This window comes from Lynx canadensis, chromosome A1 (genome assembly GCF_007474595.2).
Source record: "Lynx canadensis isolate LIC74 chromosome A1, mLynCan4.pri.v2, whole genome shotgun sequence".
In the NCBI taxonomy this organism is placed as follows: domain Eukaryota; kingdom Metazoa; phylum Chordata; class Mammalia; order Carnivora; family Felidae; genus Lynx; species Lynx canadensis.
In genome coordinates, this window is record NC_044303.2 from 153,669,680 (window position 1) to 153,695,555 (window position 25,876).

General features: G+C 39.2%; 1 protein-coding gene across 1 annotated transcript in view; it reads left to right on the forward strand.

Annotated features, from left to right (window-relative positions):
* Positions 1 to 25,876, forward strand: part of ADGRV1 (adhesion G protein-coupled receptor V1) — a 519,149-nt gene that overhangs the window by 421,712 nt on the left and 71,561 nt on the right. Inside the window, 1 exon segment of the mRNA XM_032593635.1 lies at positions 2,902 to 3,059. Within this exon segment, the coding sequence (XP_032449526.1) occupies positions 2,902 to 3,059 (158 nt within the window).

Here is a 25,876-nt window from a genome sequence, read left to right on the forward strand (position 1 = left end):
GCCCATGTGGAAGACAAACTTAGGGTGCTCTCAGCAGCCCAGCACTCATGAGAGGCCATGATTTGTGTGCCTCTGGAGAATATGGAGCAATGGGTCACTTCAGCATTGGTTAATTTTCCTGCCCCCTTTTCTGAAAGAACAGGCCAGCTTGGCCAAGGCATCGTACAAGCAGGAAGAATTGCAAAGGAGATTTTTAAGAGCTGTGGTGCATAGAGAATTCCCTTCTCTTCCCAAGAGCCACTGCAGACTTGCCTAGTTTCTTATAACTTTGTAGGGGTCCACTCTGCCTCTTTTAACCAGGATAGTGTGCCATTCTTTGGGGTTCTGGTTTCAAAGGTTGTCTTCTAAAGGAAAGGCGAGTTTTTCAGAAGGCACTTCAAGTAGAGATGTGACAACCAAATGTGGTCAGCCGCTGGGAAATGCAGATGTTGAAGAGTCAAACCTATGCTATAGCACTTGGTGCAAAATGTTTATTACTGCTCGAGCAGCTCACAATAGCTGCAGTAACCCCATTTTACAGACCGAAGTTGAATTATGATGACATTTTTCAAGGGAGAGCGAAAGCAGTGAAGTCTGTATGAGTTCCTTTGTCAGTATCTGTATTTGTCTAAGCAACTTTAGGCTGATCTCTGGCAGTGAATCCATAATTCAGATGAAAACAATCGTTTAAAGCCAATGTATGTAAAATGAGTAGCCAACATGACTACTATTTTTAGTGCAGAAATATATTCAAGATCAAAGCCATTGGTGTTTGCCTGTTTTATTTAATCATATGCCTTCTACCTGGAAGACACAGGTCTTGTGGCATAAAGATGAGTGTGCAGGGAATGATTCAGGCTTTGTGCGTCCAAATTAAATTCTAAAAGCCAGGATATTCATCATTCTGACATCTCTTTGCAGATGCAGAATGTGTATTGAACTATCTCTTGAAATGTGTCTTGTTTACTTAAGGAATACATTTACCAGATCATGTTAATTAGAAATAATACCTGAGTAAGGTCTTTAATAATGTATCTCTTTTTAAATATAAAATGGAGGCACTATTTTTCCCAGTTGCAAGAATGGCTGTTTCTCCTGATTTTCCTATACTTTAGATTTTGAGGTGTCCTTCTGACTAGTTTATGTTTTTTTCAGAGTTTTGAGTTTTCTTGAGAATCCATTATTTTTGGCTATATGTAATCTAGGTTTGTAGATATTATGTATTAAAAATGGAGAAGTCGGAAAAAGATATTTGAAATGAGACACTCCATACTATTAAGATTTCTTATAATTGAAAGTATTATAGTATTATTTTTTTTATTTTTTTAAAGGTTTATTTATTTTTGAGAGAGAGAGCACAAGCAGGGGAGGGGCAGAGAGAGAGGGGGACAGAGGATCTGAAATGGGCTTTCACTAACAGCAGTGAGCCCAATGCAGGGCTCAAACCCACAAATTGGGAGATAACGACCTGAGCCGAAGTGGGACACTCAACCAACTAAGCCACCCAGAAGCCCCAGTATTATGTTGTAAGAGGTATGTTCTTTATAACACCTCAAAAGCACAGTTTTAGATATTGAGAACATATTTTTAGCAGTCCTCCATTTTGACATTTTTTTGTGAGAGATTTGATGTAAAGAGCAAGAGGATTTTATGACCAATGAGTAAAAATTTCCAGTTAAAACGGTGCCTGAGTGGCTCCATTGGTTGAGTATCTGACTTCTGCTGTCAGTGCGGAGCCTGCTTTGGATCCTCTGTCTCCCTCTCTCTCTGCCCCTCCCCCACTTGCTCTGTCTTTCTCAAAATAATTACACTTAAAAAAAATTTCCAGGTACATCTCAGAAACCATTTCCCATGGAATCTCAATGTTACAAAATAAGTAGTGAAAGCTTACCTTGGACCTCATTGATCTAAGTAAACTCCAGAATCATAAATACAATTGTGTAGTAGAACTTCTAAGTGGAAAGTTGTCATCATTTTCAAGAGAATTAATGGCTCTTGGAGGTATGTATAACTTAGAAATGACAAAACTGTCATTCACTCAAAAAACAAGATTGTAGAAATGACAGAATGAACCCTAGGAATCCTCAAACTTGCGTTTATTTTTTTTTTAGTTTTTTTTAACGTTTATTTATTTTTGAGACAGAGCATGAATGGGGAAGGGGCAGAGAGAGAGGGAAACACAGAATCAAAAGCAGGCTCCAGGCTCCAAGCCATCAGCCCAGAGCCCAACACAGGGCTCAAACTCACGGACTGCGAGATCATGACCTGAGTTGAAGTCGGACGCTTAACCAACTGAGCCACCCAGGTGCCCCAAACTTGCGTTTAAATAATGCCTCCTTGGGGTGCCTGGGTGGCTCAGTTGATTGGGCCACCGACTTCATTCAGCTCAGGTCATGATCTTGCAGCCTGTGACTCCAAGCCCCACGTTGGGCTCTGTGCTGACAGCTCAGAGCCTGGAGACTGTTTTGGATACTGTGTCTCCCTCTTTCTCTGCCCTTCCCCCACTTGCACTATGTCTCTCAAAAATAAATAAAAACATTTAAAATTTTTTAAAAACAAAACCAAAAAAACAATGCCTTCTTTTATGAGGTCCTCAATAAGACCTTGGTCTCCATAGGCCAATAAGACAGAGCTAGAAAAGTGAATGTGAGTTTCTCAAATTTATTTTGCCATAACCTTTGTTGAAGTTTTCTGAGCACCTCAGGATATGCGTGTTCCACAGAACTTACTTTGTGAAGCAGTGGGTTGGATTTAATCGGGTAGCCTGTACTCAAACCAAGCTTCAATTTGGCAAATCAAAAATTTGCTTTTGCCAACATTTAGTTACAAAGAGCTAGTATAAAGTGATGATGTAACCCATTCTGAATTTAGAAACGTGTTTATTGAAGTTGTCTGAGTTGTCTTGTCTCTTCTGTCCTCCAGGTGTTTCATCCCAAACATCTATGCGGCTCTCTTCACTGCGGCTCTTGTTCCTTTAACGTGCCTTGTGGTAGTGTTTGTGGTGTTCATCCATGCCTACCAGGTGAAGCCACAGTGGAAAGCATATGATGACATCTTCAGAGGAAGAACAAATGCTGCAGGTTTGAAAGGAACCCTTTTCCCTTTTTGTACTTTTGAGATGGGAACTTTTTAATGGTGGGAAAATGTCACTGAATAATGTTTACCAAAAAAAAAAAAAAAAAAATGGAGAAAAGTTAGACTCAGCTTCTAGCACTGAAGCCATAGGTTAAGCTATGGCTCTCCAGTTTCACCTGCTTCTTGGCACTTCCTGACATGTCTCTTTCTTCAGGGTGCCATAGGTTTTATCACTGGTTCCAATTTTGTCCTTAAGATACTCGTGTTCAAGGGGCTCCTGAGTGACTGTCGGCTAAGTGTCCGACTTCAGCTCAGGTCATGATCTCACGGTTCGTGGGTTTGAGCCCTACATCAAGCTCTGTGCTGACAGCTTAGAGCCTGGAGCCTGCTTCAGATTCTGTGTCTTCCTCTCTCTGCCCCACCCACTTGTGCACTCTCTCCCTCTCAGTCTCAAAAATACATATATAAATGTAAAAAAAAAAGTTAAAAAAAAGATACTTATGTTCCAGGAGCGTTTGGGTGGCTCAGTCAGTTAAGGGACCAACTCTTGGTTTCAGCTCTGGTCATGATCTCACAGCTTGTGAGATCAACACCCGCGTTGGGCTCTGTGCTGGCAGCATGGAACGTGCTAGGGATTCTCTCTCTCCCACTCTTTCTGTTCCTCCCCTGCTTGTGCTCTCTTTCTCTCTCCCTCTCTCAAAATAAATAAACATTTTAAAAATTTTTTTAAAAAGATACTCATGTTCAAGTCAATGCCTCACAGCCTTGGGAACTGCTTCCCCGGGCTTTCTTCAAGCCAAGCAAGAACAGCCTGTGTTCAACCTGTGAAATCTATTCATTTCTTTCAGCTTCTGAGCCTTCATCACAGACAGCCCTCCCTAATGCTCATGAGTGCTGTATTTTGCTTGTGGGGTTTTGATTGTGCTGACAGATGTTTAAAAACATATGTGATGGGATAGCTTCATAACTGGCTACATATGTCTGGTTACTTAAGAGCGCAAGTCTTTCCAGTGCAAGTTGGCTTTCGCTGCAGCTCATTTTTTCCCTTTGAATCATACTTAACACAGGTTTTTATGACCTGATTCTTTTTTGTTGTTGTTGTTGTTAGATTAGAGTCTCTTAGGAATTTTCTTAACTAGGAACAGTAACCATACACCTTCATAGAGAAAATTCTCTCTAAATTGGTGTCAGTGATGGGGATATTAGAGAGAATCTTGTGATCTGGGGATGGGGGACCCCTCTTAGGCCAATGAAAAAGTCTCCTCTTTTCTGAATTTTTACAGATCTAAAGCCAAATGAGTAAGAGGAATTCTTCACATTTTAAGTGCTTTCCAAAGTTTAAGCAAGTTACCATATACAAAGTCCCTTGAATAGTATCTAATACATTATTATCAGCTCAACAGAAATTGTCACAGGATGAGAAAAGGAGACCCTCTAATGTATGAAGAGACTTCTAGTTCCTGAAATGGATGAGGGAACACATGAAAAGATTTCCTCATGATATAAAGAGAAGGAACTGCTTGATGTTAGTTTGTGAGGTAGTTTGTAGGGTAGCTGTTTCTAGCCAGCTCTTGTCTCCCCTTTCCCATTTAGCATGCAGTCATTGTGTGGGCTGAAATTTTATATAACGTTATGATTAATCTTAACTTTTTAATAGAAGAAGTAATATTCAATGTAGAAATCCTACTTTTTCATGGGGCATAAGATTTATCCAGAAACTGTGCTTTTTTTCAACTTGGGATTCATTTTAGTAAAATTAATATTCTCTTCAGAACAGAAAGTTTGTTTTCTTTTCCCAAATGATAAGATTTGTTTTGTTTTCTATATGATATAAAAGTGCTAGTGTTTGCATGTTTTCAACAGTGATAACATAAGGGCCTAACCTAATGAGTTAATTCTTTTTCATGGCTAACTACCTTTTGGACATGATCCATCATGGATACAGTAGATAATAATACTCCAATTATCTGAAAAACATAGCCCTCGAGCATTAAACATAATGCTAAAAGCTTCAGCATACTTGTTTCTCAACTAGGGAAACCTCTCGTGCAATGAAATATTAATAGAAGCATTGTTCTGTTGTACCTTTTCAAATAAAAATACTATTATAATTCTAATTCCCCTATTCCCATGTCAATTCAGTCTAATAGTCATTATTTCACACTTGGACTCTTACAGTATTTTCCTGACTGGCCACTAGTTGTAGTCTTTTTCTTCCCTATCTCGTCTTCTCAGATGTGTATATTTCAGAACTGTAAAGTAGGTTCCCTGACTCCAGCATTACAGTCACTTGTTGTTCTCTCTCATCGCCTGAGAGAAGTCCAGTCTCTTTAGCCTACAATACAGGAGTTCCTATAGTCCACGCACCAGGCCATCTTTTCATCCCCAAGTTACTTAATATTTATCCTGCCTTCTGACCATCCCATGTATTTTCTCTTTCCTAAAATTACCTGATACTGTCATCTTTGGTCATGTAAGGAGACCTCTGCTCTACACTCTTCATCAATAGCTGACAAAACCCATGTGTTTAGTAAGTAATATGAGAAAATGTGGATGAGAGAGAGGTGGAAGACATTTATTATCCTCCCATAATCTTTATTAGCTCCCTAAAACTGTCCAAAATAAACCCATCATTTCAGTAAAAATAGTATGCTAGATAAGCACAAGTGAATTCCCCTAGACCCTCCCTTCCAAGAAGGTACTACTAAGTTTGAGGTGCCTGGGTGGCGTAATCGGTTAAGCATCTGACTTCCACTCAGGTCATGATCTCAACAGTTCGTGATTTCATAGTTCACAGTTTGTGACATTGCAGAGCCTTCTTGGGATCCTCTCTCCCCCTCTCTCTCTGCCCCTCCCCCACACACTCTGTCATTCTCTCTGTCTCTCTCTCTCTCTCTCAAAAATGAATAAACTTAAAAAGTTTTTTTTTCTAAAAGTTCCCAACATGCTACCTCTTCTCCGAAGCCTTTGCAGTTGCCTCTTCACAGAACCACATCAAATAAGAATTGCTCCTTTCCCCATCTCTGCCTTTAAAGCTCGTTGTCTCTATAGCCATTATAGCACTTATCATAGAATGAGATGGTGACTTCTTTTGGTGTGTGTGGTTGATTTCCTTAATAAATGATGAATTCCTGGAGGGCAAGGACCATTTATTATTCATCTCTATCTGTATCAGCACAGTCTTGTAAATTGCTCAGTAGATAGCAGGAGCATAGTTAATATTTGTTGACTAAATGAATAAATTAATAATCATAAATGTACCATAAAATCTTTTAGGTATGGATCTTTAAGCTAAATATAGCATTAAAAAGAAGAGGAATCTGTTATATCATCAAAAGTAAAAATTAAAGGATTTACCTCATTGATCTCATTGTAGGTATCCCTTTGAAAGTTATTATCATTGGGACTGTAATTTTTTTCTTGACTTCTGTGATTCCCTAAAATATGCATTCAGCTTTGACTGCTGGCATGATCTTTTCTATTTTACTTGCAATGTACTGTAACCACCTCCATTTGAATACGTTCCACTTAATTCAAATTCAAAATTTCTAGAAGAAAAAGAAAATGTCTTCTCAACCAAGGAGCATTTGATACTGTTTGAATCTTTTGGCTAAAATTGCTTTGCATTGACCTGAAGAGTGTCCAGTCAGGATGGCACTGTAAATTCATTTATTGCCCTCTGCCCTACTCCATAGAAGCCCTCACCTGGGACGTACAGACAGGATATAACAAGAGAAAATATTTTTTAAAGGGACATGTCTTTGGGTCAGAAATAGAACAGGAACACAAAGTAGTAAACTGGGCTGAAGCCATGGACCCAAGGTTTTCTGGGTCCACAAGCCAGTGGATGTGGGAGTCTCTCCACTGATGGGGGAGTGAATTAGGAGCTAAAATATTTCACCCAAGGCAGGTAGACTGGAGCAGTAGCACTTGCATGAAACACCTGCCACAGTAACTTGGGCTTTGGGTTACAGGAATTTGGGAGGCCAAGGAGAAGGCAGACAAAGCATTCGATCTAGTACCTGGCCCAGTTTTCCAGAGTTTACAGACTGTTTTGCTATCATATCCGCATGTCACTGTAGGGGCTGGAGGCCCAAGACACAAAACTAGTTCTCCTTGGATAGGAGAGCTGAGTGGAGGCAACCATAAAATCATTAGAAAAACACAGACAGACAAAGAGAGTAAGCAAAGGAACAAATGTTTTCTACTCAAGATTAGCTGAAGTATAAATGTTTCGGACATTGGAAAAAAACCAACAGATACCCTTTAAAATCAGCAATCAAAAAGATGAATTTAAGCCAGAAAAGAAGTTTACATATAGAATAAACTATAAATAAGTTTGATAAGTAAGTTAGGATCCCTGAAAATATAGAACAGGAATCATCAAACTGTGGCCCTACTGGCCACTCACCTTTCCCCATTTCATCTATTCTCTAGTAGCTTCATGGAGATCTAATTTACCTGCAAAAGTTCATCTGTTTAAATTTACATTTCAGTGGTCTTTAGTGTATTTATATAGTTGTGTAACTATCACCATAATCTAATTTTAGAACATTTTCATCACCTCAAAAAGAAACCCCATATCCATTAGCAGGCATTCCTCTTTCTACACTTCCCTGAGCCCTAGCTAATCATTAATCAACCTTCTATCTCTAGAAATGTGTCTGTTCTGGACACTTCCTGTAACTGGGTCATGGAAGATGTGGTCTTTTGTGTCTAGCATCCTTCATTAGCATCATGGTTTCAAAGTTCATATATGTTATAGCATGTAACACCACTTAGTTTTTTGGCTGTTTTGTTTTGGTTTGGTTTTTTGACAAATAATATGCCAGTGTATAGATACACTACATTTTCATTTTCCATTCATCAGTTGATGGACATTTGGGTTGTTTTCACCTTTGGGCTATTAAGAACACTGCTGTGGACATTCATATACAAGTTTTTATATTAACATAGGTTTTCATTCCTCATGAGTATATACCTAGAAGTAGAACTGCTGGGTCATATGGCAGCTGTGTTTCACATTTTGAAGAACTGCCAAAGTATTTGCCAAAGTGGAGGTGCCTGGGTAGCTCAGTCTGTTAAGCATCCAACTCTTGATTTTGGCTCAGGTCATGATCCCATGGTTCATGGGATCGAGCCCCTCAGGCTCTGCACCGACCCTGTAGGGCCTGCTTGAGCTTCTCTCTCTCTGCCCCCCCCCACTCGCACATGTGCGTATGCATGTGTGCATGTGCCCTCTCTCCCTCTCTCTTAAAAAATAAATAAACATTTAAATAAATAAACAATTTTCCAAAATGGCTACAGTGACCTGTTTTTTAAGTAAATTTTGTTTGAAACTGAGCCACACCCATTTGTTTGCATGGATCCTATGCTGCTCTCACAATGCAGAGTTGAGTATATGTTGCTGCAACGGAGACCGTGTGGCCTACAAACCCTAACATATTTAATATCTGACCATTTACAGAAAAAGTTGAACAGCTGACCCCTGATATAAAGAAACATATATCCACTAAAAACATTTAAACATGAAAAACAAAAATAGATATAAACAATATAAAAACAGGCAAATATGAAAATGAAATAATTTCAGAAATCTTGGCAATGAAAAATATACTCTTTGAAATATTGAAATATCTTGACATTTGAGGTAAACCTAGATGAGTAACAGAGAAGAGGAATGAATTAGCATCTGATGGTAGGATTGAGGAATTCACCGAGGTCATGTGCGAAAAAGAGAAAATATGAAAACCAAGCTAAGGGGTGTGAGAACACAACACAAAAGACAAGAATATAGGGAATGGAGAAAAAGAAGATTTGAAGAGGTAATGCTTGAGACTTTTTCAGAATTGAAAAAAATGAACACAATTACACATAAGGTAAACACATTGTAAAAAGCAGGGCGGGGGGAGGTGAGAGAATGCTGAGAAGTCTAGTATATTAGCAAAATATAAAGTACATTTTGAAAGTTCCATGTCTGTATTTTTGAAAAACTGGAGAATGAGCACCTTTTCTTCGCTTCTCATATTCGGTACTGTTATGAGCAGCACCAGCCCCACACAGGAGTTCAGATGCCACCTTGCAAACACATGCCACTAAGCTCGCTGCAAACCTGAGCTCTAAAAGCAGCACACAAACTCTTCTCTGCTTCTCTCTGAGAAACCTGCACTTTTTACACCCCATGTACACTAATGCCTGAGGAGGAAGGCAGTTCTAATTAGTCTGAAGCATATCCAGCTTGGTTCTGCAATTCCAAGCATCTATGAAAGCAGCCTTTTTTCCCGAAGCACCTCTGATCTGATGGTGTATAGTTTAGGTATATTTTGCCTTGCATTTTTTAACTGGATGAGCATTTATAGATATATTAGATGGCAGCATGAGAAATGTATTTTTCAAGTAGTGAATCAAGAGTTGAAATCACTTTTAACAATGAGTAAGATGCATTATGAGAAGGAAAGGTCGATTTGTAGTTTCCTTACAGCCAAGCTGGGTTTTGTGTTCAAGTAAATGGGATGGCTGTGATTATTTACTTACTGTAGAGTTTTAGGTTTGGTAAACAGATATGATAAGTTAACTCCAGCATCAGACCTCTTTGACTACCTAACGAGTTGGCAGCAGTCATTTTTTTAGGCCTGGAGTCTTCTATATTCTATAGAACTGTTCTCCAAACTAATCACTCTTATGCAGATTAGATGTATCGGACAACTGGAGCAGGTTTAGGTCAATCTACTGCATTTGGTTATGATTACTAAGGATCACTCCCTTTACACTTTGTGTTCTGAGTGCGTTTTTTGCTCCTGATAGCCCTTTATTTCAGAGTGCAGATAAACTCAAGGAAATCTAAAGGAAAGAGGAACAGAGAAGGAGTTGCCAGTGAATACAATACACTCTGTGCTGTAGTCTCCCAAAGACGGCTACAGTCCATCCCTTCCCTTTCTGAGTGTGGTCTGGGGCAGTGCTTACAGCTTGGCATTCTGTGGCCCTTTTGCTGCCAGACCGCTGTGAACCAAATTTTCGACGGTCAGTGGCTCCTAATGAGAATCACTGGCCTCCTCCTCCTCCCTTTAGTGGGGTGAGTGTGCAGTGAGAATGAGTCAGGAAAAAGGTATGTTCCCTGAACTAAATTTCAATGTCTGAAACAGCGTTTTAAACAAAGCCTATAATTTTAGGGTTTGGTTTTGATCTCTGGCAGTGATAAGCTTGTCTCTCCTTTTAGGCTCATTAGAATTTACTGGTTCTTTCTGAATCATCATCCAATTCCAATGTGAAGAATGATTCATGGATCAGGGAAGGAAAATTAATTTGAATAAAAAGAGGAAGTAGGTGGTTACAAATCCCTTTCTTATAAAAATCCCACGTATGTTTCAGTATGTTACATAAAGGTGGCTTGATCCAGCTACCTGTGGATAGCATAAATCTGAGGTGTGTGGCATCTCTGGAACTATAATGACTACTTCTCTACTTGGGAGCATATTTGAGGATGAATGCTTCCATTTTTTTTTTTCTGAAACTCCATTTCCTCATACTTAGGGTGAACAACAGTAGTAAAATAAATAAAGATTCCATTGCAATTATGAAAATCATTGAAAAGTTGTTATAATGAATATAATATATAACAATATATAACATATCAATATATAATAGTTAATATATACTATTCATTACATTAATATATAAATTATTATTAATATATAATTGGTTGTTATTACTATATGATATAATTAATGTATCATCCCATACACCCTAAAGTTGAGTGATTTTTCTCCATGGACATTTTGAAAATTCCAAAAGGAGTTTCAAGAAACCCAATGAAATCCAAAGGAAAAAGAAGAAAAGGAAAGAGCTCCTGGTAAATGCAATACACTGTGTATGGTATTCTCCAGAGATGGCCGCCCTCAGTTATTTCCCTCCCTTTGCATATGTGCTACTCTTCACATAAAGCAGTAGAGCCTTTCCCCTCCCTTTAAATCTGGACTGGCTTTGGACTTGCTTGGACTAGTATAATATGATGGCAGTGAGGCCGTCCCATAATGGGCCTAGCCTTTAAGAAGACTAGCACTTTCGGCTTCCTTCCTCTTGGAAGTCAGCCACCAGAAGTCCAATTACTCTGAGACCACCATGGCGTTAGGAACCCCAAGCTAGTCTTGCGGAGCAGCCATGTGAATAGACATGCTTGGCAAGTTGTTTCAGGCATCCCGGCTCTGATTCCAGACATGTGAGTGAAGATGCCTTCTTGTAGTTTCCAGCCTGAGGAGACACCACACAGAGCAGAAAAACTGCCCAGCCCAGATTGCAGGACTGTGAGAAATAATGAACTGTTTTAAGCCACTAGATTTTGTAGTGGTTTATCATGGAGGAATCAATAGCTGAAACACTCGGGTTCTGGTATCTTTATTATCCTCACATCAGAATTCTAAGTATGTCACTGTCACTTCAAATTTTATTGCTTGCAGAAACATACATGGTTTATAAATGTGAAAAATATATATATTTTTTTTTCCTAAAGCAAAATTAAGGCTTCCACTAAAGCAAAGTAAAAGTAGTCTTACCTAGTGACAATATGTGTTTAAATAAGATACAGAATGACCAATATAACAGGTTTCACACATCCTTGGCAGTAAGCTGCTTGTCTGCAGTCTACTCCCAGGTCCAGTGCTGAAAAGAAAATAAAAAAACAGTTCCTGGGACCTAAGGGAAACCCCAGAGCTTCTCACTACACAGTAAACAGCTCTTCCATTTGAGCTAGAAAAAGCTTTGTGAGCACAGTTCATTCTTCCCACATTTGCCAGTAGTGGTAGGGAAAATCCAAAAGATTAAAGAAACATTGTGGATGCTCCTTCTCTGTGTAGTTTATATCTATGACCTCAGTCTTCAAGGATTCAAATTAGAAATCTTTGAATCTGAAAGATGATGTGTAGTCACTGAATGTTTTCTGCAGGCTTTGATAATGCTTTTAAAAAGCTAGAACAATAACATCAGGAGTTAGTTTCCTAAGGCTTAGGATATCCGCATAAAAAGGCCTGCCTGGGTAGCTCAGTCGGTTAAGCATCTGACACTTGATTTCAGCTCAGGTCGTGATCTCATGGTCATGATTTCATGGTCATGAGATCGAGCCCCACATGGGTCTCCCCACTGGGTGTGGAGCCTGCTTAAAATCCCCTCTGCCTCTTTCTCACCACACAGGCTCTCTCTCTTAAATAGATAGATAGATAGATAGATAGATAGATAGATAGATAGATAAAGATTTAAAAGTAAAAAATAAAATGATAGAGTTGAGAGCTTAAATTTCTGTTTGAACTCTTGATTTACACATGTAACCAAAGGAGAAAATGGACTGATGATTTGTAGCAGAGCTGGGTCTTTCTAGAACTCAAGTTTTCTTAATATCTTTATCTCAGTGAACTGCCCTTTACCTAGTCTCCTTGAATACTAGGAGGATAAGGGCAGTTCTCTACTGAGGCTATTTCAGTATCAAACTGTTCAATTTGCATATGTTTTCTAGGTGGAAGAGAGCAGTGAGCAGAGATAAGATAAGGTTGGAAGGAACAGTAAAAGCTGACCTACATATAAGTAGCAGGTATGAATTATGCCCTGGTGATCATAATCATCCTCAGCACCAGTGCCAAGTAAAGCTCACCATGCTAGACACTGAGCTAAGCATTTTGTATATATTATCTCAATTTTTACAAGAATCCTATGAAGCAGGTATTCTTATTCCTGCAATCAGACAAGGAAATGAGAAGCTTAGAAAACTGTCCAAGTTAGAAAGCTGTTAAATTGTGCACTTGCGATTAGAACTCTCAAGGTCTCCAGAGATGCCGTTACTGCTAATGCTAGCATTTCACCCCTTCCTATTTTGGTATCAAAAGTTTCATTGTAAGGCACCTGGCTGGCTCAGTCAGTGGAGAATGCAACTCTCGATCTCAGGGTTGTAAATTCAAGCCCCACATTGGATGTAGAGATTACCTAAAAATAAAATCTTTAGGAAAAAAAAAAGTTTCATTGAGAGGCACCTGTCTGGCTCAATGAGTAGAGTATACGACTCTTGATCTTGGGGTCTGTGCTCAAGCCACACGTTGGGTGCAGAGATTACTTTAAAAAATGTTTCATTGAGGGGCACCTGGGTGGCTCAGTCAGTTAAGCGTCTAACTTCAGCTCAGGTCATGATCTCATGGTTTGTGGGTTCAAGCCCCGTGTTGGGCCCTGTGCTGACAGCTCAGAGCCCGGAGCCTGCTTCAGATTGTGTCTCTGTCTCTCTCTTCCCTTCCCTCACTGGTGCTCTGTCTCTGTCTCTCTCTCTTTCTCAAAAATAAATATTTAAAAAATGTTGTTAATGTTTCATTGAGAAAAACATGTAAACATTAAATTAAACCTAGAAAACACAAGCCCATAAAATTATTAGACTCCATTCCCCGGAACGACTTTGAAGTGATCTGGTCTGGCAGATTGTTCCTTCAATTTCTAATTTCCAAGAAACACTGCTCCCTTTTTTTTTTAATTTTGAGAGAGAGAAAGATCATGAGAGCAGAGGAGAGGGGCAGAGGAAGAGAGAGAGAGAGAATCTTAAATAGACGCTATACTTAGCTCATCGTGGAGCCTGATACAGGGCTTCATCCCGTGATTCTGGGATCATGACCTGAGCCAAAATCAAAAGTCAGACGCTCACCCGACTGAGCCACCCAGGTGCCCCCATATAAAGTCTTTAGTGTACTCTCTGAAACATATTAAGCATTCAATATATGTTGGTATTTTTATTACCATAACAACTCTTTCAATATGTAATTGATATGGAATACAGTTGGATATGTAACTCCTTTGTCCTACATGTTTTTTTAAATGTCTTTCAAATATGCCTCCTTTTTTTTTCTTCATGGTTATGCCTGGTGTATTAGCTCAGGCTGCCATAACAAAATATCATAGACTATGTGGCTTAACCAAGAGAAATTTATTCTTCATGGTTCTAGAGGCTGAAAAGTCCCACAGTCTGGGTGCTGGCCAATTCTGCTCCTAATGAAAGCCCTCTGCCTGGCTTACCATGGCCATCTTTTTGCTGTGTCCTCACATGAAGAAAGAGAGTTAGTTCATCTCCCAAGCACACTAACCCCATCACAAAAGTTCTACCCTCATGACTTAATTACCCCCTCAAAGTCCTCATCTCCAAATACCATTACATTGAGGGTTAGGGCTTCAACATACAACTTTTGGAGGGACATAATTTCGTCCATAGTACCTGGGTTATATCCCTCATCATCTTTTACTTAGACAATTGCAACTGTTTTGAGACTGATATTCTTAATTCTTATCTGTCCCTGTTCTGCACTGAACAATCTAAAAAGTGAAAATTGATCACATCATTTCAATCATCCAATAGCAATTTTTAGACTATAGGATAAAAGGAAAATTCCAGAGGCGCCCAGGTGGCTCATTGGGTTAAACTTTTGACTCGGTTTCGCTCACATCATGGTCTCACAGTTTGTGAGTTCGAGCCCCACATTGGTCTCTGCACTGACAACATGGAGCCTTCCTGGGATTCTCTCTCCCTCTCTGTCTCTCTGTCCCTCCCCCTCCCCCAATCATGCTCTCTCTCCCTCTCTCAAAATAAATAAACTTCCAAAATATTTTTTAAAAAAGGGAAAATTCCACCACTTCTCCGCACAAACTCTTGATTTACTCCAGCCATACTTCACTAGTGCTGTTGCCTAAAAGTGATGTGATTCCTGGTAAATCCGGACTTAAACAACACGACTGAATTCACTTTCACTTGCTGAGTTCATCAGTTTTGGTGACCAAGGAAGGTCACTTGCTGAGTTCATCAGTTTTGGTGATCAAGAAAGAGAGGGAATTGCATCGAAACTAATTTCCCTCTGGATGCACATCATGAACAGGCTGGGTGTCGCTGGAAGATATGGTCAGTGTGGTATTCATATGGTCAGTGTCTGAGAGCATCACAGTGGCATTGTTGCTTAGATGCATTGCATACTCTTTGACCTTTAGTGTGGTTGGCATCTCTTACTGACAAACCCATAGCATTGCCATGCCTCAGTTTGACCCAGAGAATCAGTGAAACTTTCCCAATTGTTTATAATTTTTATACATAGGCTAAATGAGTTTCCCATATATTTCCTTGGCAGTTTTTCTCCAAATAAATAAAAAGTTTAAATTTTAATTTTCCTGGCATACTTCACTCTTATTAAAGGACTTCCCCCTCTCCTCAAATCCTTCTTTATTTATCCTGGAAAAATTACCAATGACGCATTTCTTTCTTCTCCTTTGAAAGCTACATAAAACAGTTATTCATGTTTATTGCTTTGATCTAACAGCACATTCTTTTTTTTTTTTTTTTTTTAATGGATGACTGAAGTCTTCCATTTAACTGTTGGCTGATGAAAATACAATTTCTTATTTTTTTTTAATGTGTCTCTCTCAAATTTGTATTCAGACAGTTGCCAAAAACATATATAAAACTCTACTAGAGAATATAAAAATCAGTTTTCAAGGCTGTTTTATCTTGGATTATTTATGGCATCGAGAACATTATATTCCCCATTGACCTGCTCTATGAGCCACCTCAGTCAGTGTTAACATGGTGATCCTGTAATACACCTGAGTCTCTCTAGTCAGCCAAATCCCAAATTCTTAACTGTAAATTCCATTCTTGATTTGCAGCTTTTTCTATGTATTGTTTATTGCCATTCTCATTATTTAGAAAAAGTTCCAATTTATTATTCCATATCTACATAGGTCTTTAAAATACATATGGTTACAAGATTCCACATTAATCAACTGGTATGATATTAAAGAGGAGATCCAGAAATAAAGGAAAATAGGGCTGATAAAATTAGGGAAATAGGAAGTAGGGATGGGTAATCTGGGGAATTCAATTGCATTGTAAACTTCTTTTAAAATGTATAGTTGGGGGGCGCCTGGGTGGCGCAGTCGGTTAAGCGTCCGACTTCAGCCAGGTCACGATCTCGCGGTCCGTGAGTTCGAGCCCCGCGTCAGGCTCTGGGCTGATGGCTCAGAGCCTGGAGCCTGTTTCCGATTCTGTGTCTCCCTCTCTCTCTGCCCCTCCCCCGTTCATGCTCTGTCTCTCTCTGTCCCAAAAATAAATAAAAACGTTGAAAAAAAAATTAAAAAAATAAAATAAAATGTATAGTTGGTGGAGTGCCTGGCTGGCTCAGTTGGTTAATTTTAAAAAATTTTATTTGAGTATATTTGACACACAATGTTACATTAGTTTCAGGTGTAGGACATAGTGATTCAGTTTCTCTATACATTATGCTGTGCTCACCACAAACTTAGCTACCATCTGTCACCATGCAAGTCTATAAGTATCATTGATTACACTCCCTATGCAGTAACTTTTATTCCTATGACTTATTCATCCAGAAACTGAAAGCCTCTACCTCCCAATCCCCTTCTCCCATTTTGCCCATCTTCCTACCCACCTCCCCTCTGGCATCCATCAGTTTGTTCTCAGGTTTAATAGATCTGTATCTGCTTTTTTTTGTCTGTTTATTCATTTGTTTGTTTGTTTAGATTCCACATGTAAGTTAGATTCCACACGTCTTTCTCAGTCTGATTTAATTTCACTTAGTATGCTACCCTCTAGGCAAATCTGTGTTGTTGTAGATGGCAAGATCTCATCCTTTTTATGGCTGTTTAATATTCCTGTGTGTGTGTGTGTGTGTGTGTGTGTGTGTGTACCTCCCACATCTTCTTTATCCAGTGCTCTTACTCTTAAAAAAAAAAAAAATGTGGAAACATAATTTTGAGCGTAGGACAAAATTTGCTACTAATATCAGATACCCATGAATCAGTCTAACCATTAACAATTTGAATTCCCAATGAAAGAGGAGAAAAAGAGAAAAAACGTTGGAATTAAGATCTCACAGATTTTAAGCTGTCCATATGACATTACAAATATGTAATACACATATGACAAATATACAAAGAAATTTTAATGGTATATCATTGGGTACAAATCACGTTGGTCACTAATATAAAAACATTATCCGTATTGATGTTACTGTCGTCTTGGACAGCCTCCTTCTCTGTAAATAATACACATGGCATCCAATCTGGATATTGCCTTTCTTTCTTAAACACAATGGTTCCTCTTATTTTCTCTGTAAGGGCTTGGTTCAAGGTTGTTAGTAAGAATAAGCAATAAGATATTAGTTTACTTCCACATGGATAAAATTCCTGGCCACACCTGTGGGTACTGTGCCATTGCTTACATGAACAATGATAAGCCTGTGTGTAACGCAGATATTATACCACTTTATGGTCTGTTATTATTGTGTATACCTGCAAACAGCTCTGTATGTGGGTTTCATGTTAGTTTTCTCTACTTACAGATATTATTTAACAACAGAGCGTAAGTAATATCCTCAAAGCTTTTGTGAAATACATTACATCATTTTGAAGATGAGACAATGCCCTAGGGCACCTGGGTGGCTCAATAGGTTAAGCGTCCCTTTTTGACTCAGGTCATGAACTCACTATTTGTGAGTTGGAGCCCTGTGTCAGGGTTTTTGCTGTCCACACAGAGCCCACTTCAGATCCTCTGCCTCACTCTCTCTCTGCGCCGCCCCCCACCAGAATAAATAAACACATTAAAAAAAAAAAAAAAAGACCAGACAATGCCCTGATAATCTGATAGCCGTAGGAAGAAGAGATGCAATTAATCACATTGACAGAGAAGATCCAAAGGATTTAACTCAAGTAGACTTTTTAGAATAGTGACATGGCAAACGAAATAAAAATAAAGTAAAATTTTAAATTCGTGTTATAGTTTTGCAATGTGATAGCTAGAGAACCAAATTAAAGGAAATAAGTGTGAGGTCAGCTGGCATTTATCCAGATTGAGGGTCTACCAGAAAACAATTCTGGAACTGACATATTTAACACACTGTAAAAATATTTTCTTGAACACATCTTTAGTATTAATTTTTATGAGACATTGTGTCAGAATTGACTCAAGACTTCAGTGTTGAATGAGAGCCTGTTAACTCTTAATGACTACTGTGTGGTGTCCTATCAAACCATCTGTAAAATATAACTGGCTATTCATGGCCAAATACATAGTAACCTAATTTCCAAAAATTATGAGGCCATATAGTAAGATTCAAAATATAGATGTAAACAGGTTGAAAGACACATTGTATATTTTCATAGTATTATAGAAGCTGAATGTGTTCGAAATTGCTGTTAGGTGTCTGAGCATGCCTGGGGATGAGTGTTTTGAACTCTTTAATGGCTGAGTAACTGGTAGTATAGTTAGTAAACTAGGTTAAGCCAGTCTTCAGTTGTTAGTTGGCTGGCTTCATGTTTGTTCTAGACCTCCTAAAAACTTCTGTCATAATGTCATTGTGTGAAATGTTTATGAAGTGTGTTAAAAATCACTATGTTGGCTGGGAACCCAAGTGATAATTCTCCCCATAGTTCCAAGACATCTTCCTCACAAGAAGAAAACAGACCATTTAACCTTTTCCTTAAGTATCACAGACCTATTTGACACCCCCCCCCCCCCGAAGGATATTATCTGGCAACTTTGAAGTACATAGTTCAAATGGAATTACTCTAATAACAGTTTGTGCAAGGTCCATGTGGGTATGTCTCATCTAACTTGATTATTCTCCTTAGATTCAAAATTATAGTCTGCAAATTGAAAATTATATATAGCTTTTGCAAGGCGAGACCATAATTCTAGGCTTGTACTATTTTTTTTTCATTCCCAATAAATCACACTCAAAGTAGGCCTGACACTGGACTGTCCTTTAGCATCCAGGGCAGCCCTAAGTCAGCTGGTGACAAAGTACCGTTATTTAGGTTCTCAGAGACCTTGAGACTCCTCTGAAAACCCGTTCACATTCCTCCTCTCTGCCTCTGGAAAATATACTCTAGACAAATATTGATTAACTCTCTTCTCTGCCTACAGATCCATTTTTTCACCTGTACAGATCCTTCCAAATTAGGCTTGCTTTCTTCACCTATCAGTTAAGGGTCCGAGTAAATCCGTGTCCAAAGGTGGTATGTGTAGGCTCCCACTATTAGTTGTGTTTGCTGTACCCATTGTCTAAGATGTCCTGCAGGATACTTAAATTACCTTCTAGAGTTGAAGTTTATTCTTGTGAATCACAATACCTTCTTGAGACTCATTGCCATCAGTTTTAAGTGGGATTGGATGGGTTAGACTAGAATAGAAAAGGGAGAGGGAAGAGAATAGAAGACACTGAGAGGTCCATTTTAAATAGGCTGGTAAGGGGGCGCTTGGGTGGCTCATTCGATTAAGTGTCTGACTCTTGATTTTGGCTCAGGTTGTGGTCTTACAGTTGTGAGTTGGAGCCCGCGTCGGGCTCAGGGCTCACAGCGCAAAGCTTCATATCCTCTCTCTCTCTCTCTCCCTCTCTCTCTCTGCCCCTCCCCCACTCACACTTGCTCTCTCTTTGTCTCTCTCTGTGTCTCAAAAATAAATAATTGTTAAAAAAATTTTAAATAGGCTTGGCAGGGGAACACCTGGGTGGCTCTGTTGGTTAAGCATCCAACCTTGTCTCAGGCCAAGATCTCATGGTTTGTGAGTTCAAGCTCCACATCAGGCTTCCTGCTGTCAGCTCAGAGCCTGCTTTGGATCCTTTGTCCCTGTCTCTCTCTCTGCCCCTCCCCTGCTCACTTGCTCTCTCTCTGTCTTTCAAAAATAGATAAATAAACATTTAAGAAATAAATAAATAGGCTGCTCAGGAAGTTTTCAGTAACAGTTTGGATGTGGTGGAAATTACAGTCTACACTCTGACAGCAACCCTCCTCCAAGTGTGATCTTCAGATTGTCAGGTAAACAGAAGGGTTCTTTTTTTTTTAGGTTAACTTATTTATTTTGAGGGTTGGGGAGGGGCAGAGAGAGAATCCCAAGCAGGCTCTGTGCTGTCAGCACAAACATGGGGCTCGACCCACGTACCGTGAGATCGTGACCTGAGCCAAAATCAAGAGTCAGATGCTGAGAACCTGGAGCCTGCTTGGGAATCTGTGTCTCGCTGTCTCTCTGCCCCTTCCCCTCTCACACTCTGTCTCCCAAAAATAAATAAAACGTTAAAAAAGAAAATTTGGGGCGCCTGGGTGGCTCAGTCAGTTGAGCGTCCGACTTCAGCTCAGGTCATGATCTCATGGTCCGTGAGTTCGAGCCCCACGTCCGGCTCTGTGCTGACAGCTCAGAGCCTGGAGCCTGTTTCAGATCCTGTGTCTCCCTCTCTGTCTGCCTCTTCCCTGTTCATGCTCTGTCTCTCTCTGTCTCAAAAATAAATAAACATTAAAAAAAAAAAGTTAAAAAAGAAAATTTAAGGAGTCAGATGCTCAAGCAGCTGAGCCACTCAGGTGCCTCCAGAAGGGTTCTGTAGCCAAATAGTTTTGGGAAATTCAGGTACAAAAAAAGCTCAACATGTTTTTTTATTACCTGATTTTTGGGCTCTTCAAATAGGTAAGAAGGGGCTATGTATAGCCATGCACTATTTGCCTAACTTGACTAAAGTCATAATGGTCATGAGAATAAGGATGATAGTGGGTAAGGCTTACTGAGCTTGTGCTTTGTGCCAGGTTGTGTGCCAAGCACTTTAACGTGGATGGTTCCCCCCCCCCCCACACGTCCCATGTGGTGCAGCACATCAGGGGAAATGAGGCATGGGGTCAATCTATGTGAATGGTTGTACTAGTACCCGGAAGGAAGAGAAAAGTCTGAGAGGAAGGGGAATCTCCAGACCTGGGATTATAGAGCTCAAGGGACATGGAGGTGCACATTTGGAAATTGCTGTCCCTAAAGTGCTCATTGAAAGAAAGTGACTGTGGAGATTATGAATTTAGAAAGGATGCCTAAGAGGGGCATCTGGGTGGCTCAGTTGGTTAAGCATCCGACTTCGGCTCAGGTCATGATCTCGCAGTCCATGAGCTCTAGCCCCGCGTCGGGCTGTGTGCTGACAGCACAGAGCCTGGAGCCTGCTTCGGATTCTGTGTCTCCCTCTCTCTGACCCTCCCCCGTTCATGCTCTGTCTCTCTCTGTCTGAAAAATAAACAAACATTAAAAAAATTAAAAGAAAAAAAAAGAAAGAAAGAATGCCTAAGAAAAGTGAAGAACCTGGCATATAGCGGAGAGCAGAGATGTGCAAAGTCTAGCCTGCTGCAACAAACATTTAAGAGCTCTTAAAAACCCCTTTAGAGAACAGGGAAACTAAGTCCTGCGGCTCCTGTCTCCAGATTCTGTTGTAAGTGTTTGTAGATTCATGATCTGTTCTACCCACAGTATCCTAATGCTGATTTGGCAGTTCTGTGAACTGTGTGTCCTGTTGTATTCTTCCAGGACTTTTGGTTTATTTGCTGAGAACACTGGTAGGTGACTGTGCATTGTGGGGTTAGTGTTGTCCCTTGTTAAGAAAGCGTAAGAACACAATTAATATGTTCTCACCAATAAATGGGTCAGATCAATGAAATTTCTCTGCCTCCAAATATCTGCTAATTTCAGAATAAAAGGCCCATAATTTAGAAATAAGGCCTTTCTATACCTTGTTTTCAATTACCTTTTTTTCTCATTTAAAAATAATACATGCCTGTTGTCGGAAATAGCCCCATAAATATCTTAAATCTACACATTATTTCACAGCTGCATTCCTTGTTTTACATTGATGAGTTTGTTTTAGTAGCACATCCAAATTGTTAGAATCAGAAGGTCAGTGAGGTAAAATTAAAACAAGTACTTTAGAAGATTGTAAACACAGAATAAATTTCAGCCTCATGTAAATGAGGTGTGATTTCCATAATAAAGCCATTATTGTTGTCACTGGTGCATAGCAATAAAGCCAAGGCTGCAATTACAAAGAGAAGAGATAATACAGCACCATACTTTCTTTAAAAATGGCAATTAAATTCATTGAAATCATATTTTCCACTAAAACATAAAGAGATTTTATGTATTCTCAGTGGAATCTACAAAATCCCATAAGTAGACTTTCTTAATGATGGTAAGTACTAAATGACATATCCACTTGCTGATTTTTTTTCCTTTCCACAAGTAATTTCTTTCACTAAAACCTTTTCAGACTACTTCGTTTTTCACATTAATGACTCCGTGCTAATTTAAGTATTTAAATCAAGTACTTTGAGGATTTGATTCTTTTTTTCCCTCCCTGTCATCGAACTTCATCTTCGCACCAGCCTATCTTTTTTAGCATGACCTTAACGAAAAATTGTAGTAAAATATACATAACACAAAATTTACCATTTTAACCATTTTTAAGCGTACAATTCAGTGGCAAAAAGTACGTTCACAATGTTGTGCAACCATCACCACTATCCATTTCCAGAAGTTTTTCATCAACTCAAACATGAACTCTGTACCCGATAAACAGAATTTCCTATTCCCCATTTTTCTCAGTCCCTGGTGACCTCTATTCTACTTTCTGTCTAGAGGAATTTGCCTACTCCAGGCACCTCATGTAAATGAAATCCTACAATATTTGTCTGGCTTATTCTAATCGACATAATGTTTTCAACATTCATCCACATTGCAGCACATGTCAGAATTTCATTCCTTTTTAAGACTGAGTAATATTCCATCATATGTATATACAATAGCAACCATTTTCACTGCCAACAAAATCACCACATAACTAATAGGCAATAAAGCAATTTGGCCGTAAAAGATAAAAGTCATGAAAAATAAAAGAGGGCATTCATTAAGAAGAACATGATGAAATATGAAAAATGAATAGCAAAATTAAAAAGACCTTATTGTGAATACAAAATATTTTAATACATTTTATTTTTTATTTTTTTTACATGGGCTCCATGCCCAATGTGGGGCTTGAACCCATGACCCCAACATCAAGAGTCGCATGATGTACTGACTAAGCCAGCCAGGAACCCCTGAATACATTTTATTATTTTTTTGTGTGATTTTTTTTTTTTAAAGTTTATTTCTTTATTTTGAGAGAGACAGAAAGAGGCAAGTAGGAGAGGGGCAGAGAGAGGGCAAGAGAGAGAGAATCCCAAGCAGGCTGTGTGCTGTCAGCTTGACCTCGTGAACAATGAGATCATGACCTGAGCTGAATGCTTAATGGACCAAGCCACCCAGGCCCTCCACCTCTGAATACCTTTTAAATGTGTGTAGATTGCCTGAACAGGTATCAGGTTTTATTTTGTGGATTGTACCTAAGCATTTGTCTTCAGAGGCTTTCATTCATAGTGCTATGCTTTTGTTTGTTTGTTAATTCATCTCCTTGTTCATCATCACGCTTTTTTTGTTTCACTAAAATTTCTTCCTTTATTAGCAGAGCTACCAGTTTCCAAACACTAGGATGCATATTTGTAACTGACCTTTGAAGTACATTGTAAAAGCCCTTCGACACTGTTGGTTATTGGCATAGTGTCACAGTTCACTGATAGACATCCTAAAGTTCTATAGGAAATCTTGGTTCAAAACTCGGTGCCAGTGTAGAGACCATTCTGAGGGCTAAGATTTATATAAAATGAGTGTAGTGTGTCAGTGGAAAAATGAACCAAACCCTCAACCAGTTGCCTTTTTAACTTTGCTAAAATGTTTGCCCCCAAAATGCTTGCAGCAAAGATGTTTCTGGTGATATTACCTAGAGCCATTGAAGTTCTGTTTTCTAACAAATTCACCTGTAAACATAAGTTTCTAGTGTGGCCAGTTGTAAATACCTGTTCCGGTAAGCACTGACTTATACAGTCAACAGAAAAGTTACTAGTCGTTCACCAAATGTGAAATGTCAGCTTCTGAAATATACAACCGATATGATTTTCACTAAGTGCAGCATTAATTTTCTGCTTACCAAATGGAATTCCCAGTAGCTATTAGCATTACCCCCCCCACCCCACGTCTGTCCCCATCACCCACTCCCAACAGCCCTTTTCCCTGTGGTCAGTTACTCCAGGCCCCAAAGAGGGTGAAGTTACCTCCTCAGAGGTGGATTAGCATAAAGCTGATGAAGTTTAAGTTTTAGGGCCTCTCTCTTGCATATAGGCCCTTTCCAAGATTTTATGCCTAATTTTGCTTTTTGCAATTTTTATTTTTTTAAAGATATCTCTTCAAGTTTTATGAACTTCAGGCCCACAAAATCTGGATGTACCCCTAGATATGTTTCTTCCACCTGAAATCATGTCCTCAATGTTGTTGCACTGCTGAAAAACCAGCCTGGGGTTTATTGTTCAACTCGCTGAGTTATTTATGCCTGGCTTTCTTCCTTGCAGAGTTTCTGATCTGGGGTGCCAAGCCACCACACTTGTCTGCAGAGTTCCAGAAAAACATAGGCCTGGGTGTTTCTGGTCAGGCCCCTGTATGCTCTCTCAGCTCCCCCACTGAGCTCTGTCAGCACACAGCACTTGTTGGGCTAGGCACTTTAGAGGAACATGAAGGCCAAATTTTGAAAATTGGGTTCCTAGTTGTCCATGCAGAGTATGCATGTCCTTTTGTACTCTGCACAGAGCCATAAATAGAATTTTGTACTTACACAGTGGAACAAAGAATGCAATTGCCAGAGTTAATACCTAATCTTTAAAAAATTTAATGAGTATAGCATAGGAAGTTTCCTAAATATTAGGGTATCTTGTCATTAGTAAAAATGAGCCTCTGGCCCTTTATCAAATTGTATGATTTCATTAAACAAAAATGAATTTTTATAAAATTTAAATAAATCTTAATATATTTTCCCCTGTCCTGCTGTAAGGCATTAATGACAAAGGAATTATTCATCTGTATAAGCCGTGTCTTATATTATTCTTATTTTCTCTGTGAAGTTATAATAACTCAGGCAATTTTATATTTTTTTATGAAGGGTATTTTTGGGAAGATACCAGCATAGTGTCTTTTTAAAGGCTTTTTTCTCCTCAAAAAAAAAAAAAAAAAAAAAAAGAATGCTCAGGTTCCATTTTCCTCTTCCCCTCCCCCTTTCCCTTTCTTTCCTTTCTTTTGTCCTGTTTCTTTTTTTTGCCTTTCCCTTCCCTTCTCAAAGAATTCCATCCTAAAGCCCTCTTCACAATTACCATCCACAGGAAGATGTTCAAGCATGGAGTGTGGGAACCCTGTTCGTTGTGAGGGGGGCATCTCTGTGAGGGATGGGGTACAGCCCAGCTTGAGATGTCAGAACCCAAATAAGCTTGAGGGGTCATCTGTGCAAGAGAAGGAATAACAGCACCCAGAGATTAGATACAATCAACTAGGGCAATTGGTCAAATAGATAAATATATTAAGAATAACGAGAACTAGATTTCTTAACAACAGACAAGAGATTTACACAAATTAAAGGAAAAAAGTGAGAATTAACCCTGTGGTTTGGATTGGATTTGAAATATTAGTGTGAACTAATCATGTTCATTATATAGAAATAGCTACAGTAATCTAGATGTAAACGTGTATGTGTGTGTTCATATGTGTACCTACATAGATTCTCTAGCTCTGTCTACAGAGAGGGCTTAGGAGCAGAAACACCCCAATAATAGCGAGCATATTGACCACCTAATCTTGGTTTCTAAATGCCATTCTCCCCAAAAAGAAACCAGAACTGGATCAGGGAAAGTACAAGATAAGTTTGAAACATCTTGTTGGGCCAGAAATCAAGGAAGTACTTACAGAATCATGAGAACATAACAAAAGGCACAAAGGGCACAGATGCCATCTTATCTTGCAAGGGCTTCCATTAATCAAATTCAGGATAATTTGGGCATCAAAATGATAGTAGTCAGTAATAACCCTTTTTTCAAGTTTATTTATTTATTTTGAGAGAGACAGGGACAGCACGAGTGGAGGAGGGGAGACAAGGCT